The following is a 7,385-nucleotide window of genomic DNA, read 5'->3' as shown; positions in this document are numbered from 1 at the left end:
TCATACAAGATCACACAGTTTCAAAGATGATTCATACCAATGCACCCAAAACCCAGGATAGAGGGGCTGAGTGAATGTGGCCTGGACTCTGTGGAGGAGGGTCATTGTGTCAGAGACACTGTAGAAGGACAGAGTTCCTGCTCTGTGATCCAGGTACACTCCTATTTTGGAAGAGGAGGGGACAGGGATTGCAGTGCTGTTATTATTGTGCAAGAAGGAGTAACTGGAAGGAAAGCAGCGTAAGCTCCAGGACTTGTCATTCTGTCCCAGACCACAGTCACCACTCCATCCTTTCCTGCTGATCTCTTTATATGAGACTGCTATAGAAACCCCACGCCCACTCCACTCAGCCTCCCAGTAACAGCGTCCAGACAGACCCTCTCTGCACAGCACTTGGACCAAGCAGTCAAATCTCTCTGGATGATCAGGATATGACTGGGTTTCTTCCACACGTGTCACCACTCTCTTCCGTTTAGACAGACGGAGGTTTCTATGCGCTGTGTTGGGGTCCAGTGTGAGCTGACAGGAATCTGATGGTGGAGAAGGAGAGAAGAGAGCGCAGTAATCATAATCATTACTTTCGTTTCACTTTTTTAATTTAATATTTTTATTTATTTTGATTTCTGCTTCATTTCAGCTGAAAGTATTAAAATGTCTATCAATGTGATCCTTCTTTTTCTAATTTATATTTATCTTGTGACTTTCCTTACACATTATGCCAATGTTGGACATATTTTATCATGTATCATCCATGTGTGTGATGCCAGGATGACTGCAGCTGAATTAACAAGGATCTGAAGGTGGAGATGTCTGAGATCCCTAATGTGAGGCTGTGAAGAATACAGAAAATATGCAGAAATTCTTGGGAATACAGAAAATTACCAAATAGCATTGGCCTTTGTGTTTTAATCGCAAACTCACATTGTAAGAAGTCCTCCCTGGTCCTGGCCTCTAAAACATGGATTTCTTTCACTGGGGGAGAGAGAGAGAGAGAAATAGCAAAAAAGGTTAAAGAAACTCACAATAAAAGATAAATGTAATTCTCAGCTACCACTGCTGAACAACAATATTAATGTGAATTAAAAGTGAGATTAGCAGGAGGCTCAGTAGTTTTGGCAATTTACTAAGCAGCAGTTTGAGATTTTGAAACAGCAACAATGTGGCAAATTCTACCAGTTTCCACGTTGACTCATTACTTGAAATCGATGTGTGCACAACTGTCAATGTACATTTTCATCATTTCCATCTGAATCACATGGATGTAACTTATCCCCTGCAGGAGGTTAGCTAAAAGGGTGTGTGTGACTCCACCATCAGGAAAGCAACGTCACAGCTGTGCTGATGTCACTGTACTTCATAGCTGCTCCTTGTAGAAAGTTTGTTTGCACTGGAGTTCATGCATTTTCTCCGGCTACTTTATTTTTATTTATTTATTTATATGGCACTTTTCATACATGTCTGTAACACAAAGTGCTTTACAGAAAGAAAAAACTAAATAAAATGATCACACAAGATAAGACAGGGATAAAACTCCTCCCCACTCCTTCCTGTCCCAGGAATACAATAAAACAATAAAAACACTAAGATAATAAAAACAATAAAATAATACATACCGGGAATAAAAGAACTAGGACAAAAACCAATAAAAGGCCTTTTTAAAAAACATATGTTTTAAGTGGTGATTTAAAAGCTGAAACTGAGGGAGAGTCTCTGATATTCTGTGGGAGAGTGTTCCACAGTTTTGGGTCATAAAAACGAAAGCAGCCTGGCCTCTAGTTTTAAAGCAAACTTTTGGGACAGAGAGTGGGCCAGCAGAGGATGATGGCAATGCTCTCTCTGGCTGGTACAGTATGAGCAAGTCTTGAATATATTCAGGTGCCATCTCATGTTTTGCCTTAGAGTAAAATTTTAAAATCAATTCTAAAAGAAACTGGAAGCCAGTGCAGGGATTTGAGAACCGGGGTAATGTGATCATATTTTGTAGTCCTTGTCAGAACCCTGGCTGCTGCATTTTGAATGACCTGCAATAACAAAGCTGGGGAGGCCAGTAAACAAGGAGTTGCGGCAGTCCAGTCTAGTTGAGATGAAAGCATGCATTAATTTCTCAGCAATTGGTAGTGATAAAAATGATCTTATCTTTGCTATATTTCTAAGATGGTAAAATAAGACTTTGGTAAGGGATTTCACATGTGATTTCAAACTTAGGTCAGAGTCTAGGATTACCCCAAGAACTTCTCAAGAGTGTTATTGTCATTTAGAAATTGGCTGAGTATTGTCAGTATTGTCAAGATTAGCCTTTTTGAGTATAGGTCTAACAATAGCTGTTTTCAAGTTGGATGGAAAAATCCCTGTGGAGAGTGAACTGTTTATAATTGCTAAGACAACAGTAGACAGACTGCCAAAAACTTGCTTTAAAAATTTGGTTGGTAAAGGATCTAATGGGGAGCTAGCCGATTTCATCTGATAAACTGTTTTAAGCAGATCCTCTGCATCAATTACATGAAAGGTACTCAAAACTGATTCACAAGGAGTAGAAGGTGGCGTGACATCACTAACAGCAGATTCTATACTTGACCTGATTGCCTCAATTTTCTCCATAAAATGTGTAAGAAATGCTTCACAACTAGAGGATGGAAGGTCACTAACAGAGGAAGATGTAGGTGGATTTGTTAGACTATCTACAGTAGAGAAAAGAACCCTCAAATTGTTTTGTTGCTTTCAATAACATGGGAAAGATAGCTTCCTCTGGCCAGCCGGATGGCTTTCTTATAGCTCATAAGATGACCTTTAAAAATCTCAAAGTGTACTTGCAAATTTGTAGCTCTCCATCTACCTTCTGCTTTGCGACAATTGCGTTTCAGCTCACAAACCATTTCATTTCTCCATGGTGTTCTGCGTTTAACAGGAAGCATTTTAGTTTTAACAGGAGCAACAATGTCTAGAGCCATTTTAACATGGCTGTTAAACACAAACAATTTACTTTGACTTTATCAAGTCACATACATCACAGCAGGAAACATATATCTATAATATAGTTTACTTGTAACATATGTAACAATCTGAAGTACATGTAAATATTTCTCCTTCAATTTATTATGTGACATTTACATATGAACTACCTGCTTGAGACATTTTGTCAAATTTCCCCTTGCAAGCATCCTCCAGTTGTTCCTTCAGTTCAGAGGCAGATTTCCGCACAGCCTCAAAAGAGATGTGTGGATTAACTGTGATGCTGGGTAAGTCTCCACGTTCAGGAGGGGCACAAAGAGACTGACAGCTCTACAGAGAGAGACAGATGAACAATGAACCAATCAGTCTCAATACATAGTGGAAATACCAAGAGCAGATCATTATAATTGAGGAAGCTGTCACATCCTGTATAAACAATGCACAATAAACAATGCACATACTGCAGACTGTCAAAGAGCCAGTGATGTTACCTGGAGGAAGTGGATGTGATCCTCTGTGTGTGAAAGCTGCTCCAGCTCAGCGTCTCTCCTCCTCAGCTCAGCAATCTCCTGCTCCAGTTGCTCCAGGAGTCCTTCAGCCCGACTGACTCCAGCTTTCTCCTGATCTCTGATCAGCTCTTTCACCTCAGAGCGCCTTCTCTCAATGGAGCGGATCAGCTCAGTAAAGATCCTCTCACTGTCCTCCACTGCTGTCTGTGCAGAACGCTGTTAGGAGACACAGAGAGAGGAGGGCTGTACATTTTAACTAGATCTTTCACTCAGCTCTTACTGAGACCTCAGACAGCCTGTTCTCCACAGGGTGGGATTGAGCCCCACAAGGGCTGGAAAGTGGCCCAACACTGGCCTCCCTACTGGCTGACTGGAGGAGAGCCCTGACTGAGCCCTGAAATGGCTCTTCCAGCAGCCAGCTGTTGTCTTCCCCTCTGGTCAGTACCCACCGTGAGTGACTCCACAGCCTGTCTCAGATCCTGCAGCTTTTTCTCTCTCTCCTGGATTCTCTGCTGGAATTTCCTCTGTGTGTCTCCCAGCTGCTTCTATGGATTCCAGGAAGCATTACATTGAGTTACAACACGCTGATTTCACATCTATTGATATCACTGTCATCTTTAGAATTAATCAACAACTGACCAGTAATCGTTTTTGCAGGTCAGTATGTTGAACTTTATTGGGCTTATAGGTAAAGCTTCTAAACTTTGTGAGTGAACCAGCTATTCCAGCCGTGTTGATTCCCATTCAGGGAGTGAATAGGGGGGTAAAGGGTGTGAACAGAGCTGTCACAGAGAGCTGGCCTGTGTTCACTTCCTGCTCTTATGCTTTATTGTAACACTGTGGACTTAACTGTAAGACCTGGAAATCAATAACTTATGCAGTCAAATTTTTGCATAGATATATGATCTATTGACATACGCCTTTGATAAACAGATGAAAAAATGAACCATTGTGATTAGTGTAACTATTTACTATTTGAATGGCTATGAAAAAAGTTTTTTCTCACAAAGATTTTCTCACAAATCTCGTCTCCCATTATAGCCAATATCAGAGGTGCTAGAGGTATCAGAATACAGAGTTCCAGTCCTTACCTGTTTCTTAGTCCTTTCTGCTGTAACTGAGACTGTATCATGGCCTCTGTGTTCATCCATCGTACACAGATAACAGATACACTGCTGATCAGTACGACAGTAAACTTCCAGCACTTTGTCATGATGAGAGCAGATCTTCTCCTGCAGGTGTCCAGTGGCTTGGACCAGTTTGTGCTTCTTAAAGGCAGGAGATTCATAGTGAGGCTGCAGGTGAGTTTCACAGTAAGAGGCCAGACACACCAGACAGGACTTGATGGCTTTGCATTTTCTCCCAGTGCAGACATCACATGACACATCTCCGGGTCCAGCGTAACAGTGAGCAGGAACAGCATCTTGGAATCCTGTCTTCTTCAGTTTCTCCACCACTTCAGCCAGCATGGTGTTTCTGCCCAGAACAGGCCTTGGGGTGAAGGTCTGTCTGCACTGGGGACAGCTGTAGACACCAGTATGATCATCCTGATCCCAGCAGCCCTTAATACAGCCCATACAGTAACTGTGTCCACAGGGAATAGTCACCGGATCCTTCAGTAGATCCAGACAGATCGAACAGGCATACTGGTCCTGACCCACTGAGATACTGGCCTCTGCCATTTTACTGCACACACTGACAGAGACGGAGTTTACTTTCGCTTCTCTGAAACTGCAAGAGAAAGAGTGGGAGTGACTTCCTGGTTCTGCCCACAGCTGCAGGGGGAGTGGTGATGAGGCCAGGCTGTGAACAGCAGGCCAAGCAGAAAGAGCTGATTTTCTCATAAATATCACAAACTCAACCACACCATTAAATGTAATATCAAATTTCCAATGTCGCAAGACATATTTCAGATGACACTACATTCAGTCATCATTAGATCATATTAAGACAGACTGTTTGAATTCATAAAGTAATAAAGGGAACTAAAGCTTCTGTTGAAGTTAAGCATGAGAAATGTAACAGTTTTGGCCTGAGATTTTTGATAGAAAACCTCTAAGTATTTCTAAAATCTGAAATAAGTTTCTATGTCTTCAAGAAGTAAAAAGCCAGAGAACTGTGAAGAACTTTTGCCTCACCTATGAACGTGTCTGAGGTGAGAGATTCACCATGCACAGTGTCATAGTGTTATATTTTGACCTTTTAATGAACTTTAATCACTGACGTGTGCATTGCTACTCTTTACCTGTGTTCTCTCCCAGTCAGAAGAGACCGTGGTGCAACAGAGTACAGGCAAAACGGGTAAAATCATTTCGTGTTCATTTATGATTTATTACAAGCCTGCATCTAAGGAACAGGCATGAGACTGAACTGCAGTACAGAGCAACAGTTAAACACTTTAGTTAAAGTACTCTTCCTAGGAATGGAGCCGGGCTGCATACGATAACTGCAACGTTCTCAAAACATCGAGCAACTGATAAACGAGATATATTACTGCGTGTATCAATGCACGTGACTGAGAAACAGTGCCCCCTTGTGGTTATGAAGAGAAGTGTAATCTTGTGTAATCTTTGCTTGCCGTCAGGGCCATGTGCTTCAAGTTTCTGGCAAATTTTTGGAGCAGAATGTTTTGGCAACAGGGGTCTTGATAGCATTACTTTCTCACAAACGATGAATGAAATGTCTCCAGTTTATTTATTTCTTTTTACGGTCTGAAACCTTTTCAAACTTCAGAAATGTGGAAAAGTAGTTTCATTTAAATGTGGAATACGTGTGGTAAATCGTGAAATAAAAATGTTTTTCCTATCACATTTTACTGCTTCTTGGATAACCTTGGAAAATTGCTTACTGGAAACTGAGCAATACTTTTACATTCCCGACTTCTGTCACATACAGTATATCTAATTAGAGCTTAAAATTAGGTTTAATTAATTAAGTGGCTCATTTATTCAGTTTGCACACAGAAGCTTAAGAATAATACAAGACAGCTGTGATTAAAGGTAATATACATGTGCACGGGCAGGCCTTGTAATTGGAGTCTCGTCCTGTGATCAGGAACTGATTCCATATTTTTGATTGAACTCTGGGAAAGTGTTTGGTTTGAGGGCATGTGAAGTGTTTGGGGTTTATTTAATGTTGGGCAGTTTAAGGAGGCCACAGCTAAGTGAAATACAGGCCTTTAAAAATCTTGCACGACTACAGAAAAAATCCACCAATCCCATGAGTGGAGGAGGTCCGGTGTGTCCTGCACTGAGTTGGCAGCTGCTTAGAAATTTGTGGTCATTAGTGTTGGAAAGCTTTATTGCTGGGTTTGAATATTCTGGTCTGCCCTGGCAGATCGTGGTGATAATGGATGCAGGTGTTCAGCAATCAGAGCCTCCCATTGCGATAATCCACGCTCAGCTCCGGCTGAACACACTCATCAGCTGCTCCACATCACCTGCGTTGTACCGGACAGATTACTACGCCCTGCATCCATGGGGCAACTGACTGCCCCCTCCAAAAGGGGTCGCTCCTCTCAGCTACAGTGCCTGTCTCTACGGGTCCCCCAGTGTGCTGTGGCATGAACTTCCCACGGGGGTCAGGACAGCGGAATCACTGGCCATCTTCTGATGCAGACTGAAGTCCCATCTCTTCAGACTTCATCTGAGTTCCACCTCAATCTCCATCCCTCTCTACTGCTACTGCTATTGTTTACTTGAGGTATTGCAATGTGTGATGGATACTGTGATCTAGTGACTCTGATATATGTGGTACTGTATGCACTTGACTCCCCTTAGGTTTTGAGGCTGCTTAGTCTCATCTTATCAGAAATTAAATTGTGGTAGTGCATGAACAGTGTCATGCTTACACTCATTGGACCTGTAGTGTTTTTAGCCTGGTCTGACACTGTTGCTGATTTTAACTTGGATGGATGCACTTCTGTTC

The 7,385-nt window shown here is 42.0% G+C and overlaps 1 protein-coding gene across 1 annotated transcript; it reads right to left on the bottom strand.

Moving 5' to 3' along the window:
• LOC118773105 (tripartite motif-containing protein 16-like) lies at positions 1 to 5,155 on the bottom strand. Its single transcript, XM_036521867.1, has 6 exons — positions 4,550 to 5,155; positions 3,908 to 4,003; positions 3,441 to 3,674; positions 3,117 to 3,279; positions 922 to 966; positions 1 to 530 (listed from the first exon to the last, which is right to left on the bottom strand). The coding sequence occupies exons 1-6, from the start codon at positions 5,138 to 5,140 to the stop codon at positions 1 to 3; spliced, it is 1,659 nt and encodes a 552-aa protein (XP_036377760.1). The 5' UTR covers positions 5,141 to 5,155.
• Positions 5,156 to 7,385: the final 2,230 nt, after the last annotated feature.

Source organism: Megalops cyprinoides, chromosome 2 (genome assembly GCF_013368585.1).
Source record: "Megalops cyprinoides isolate fMegCyp1 chromosome 2, fMegCyp1.pri, whole genome shotgun sequence".
Taxonomy (NCBI): Eukaryota; Metazoa; Chordata; class Actinopteri; order Elopiformes; family Megalopidae; genus Megalops; species Megalops cyprinoides.
The sequence above is the reverse complement of the archived record's forward strand: the minus strand, read 5'-3'. Positions and strand labels throughout refer to the sequence as shown.

Bases quoted from the DNA above. Each gene is read 5' to 3' on its own strand.
- LOC118773105 (XM_036521867.1), bottom strand. From the start codon at position 5,140: ATGGCAGAGGCCAGTATCTCAGTGGGTCAGGACCAGTATGCCTGTTCG. The intron at 3,675-3,907 runs GTGGGTACTGAC...GTCTCCTAACAG, and splicing joins AGGCTGTGGAGTCACTCACG to CGTTCTGCACAGACAGCAGT. The intron at 967-3,116 runs GTTCATATGTAA...CCCCAGTGAAAG, and splicing joins CAAAATGTCTCAAGCAGGTA to AAATCCATGTTTTAGAGGCC.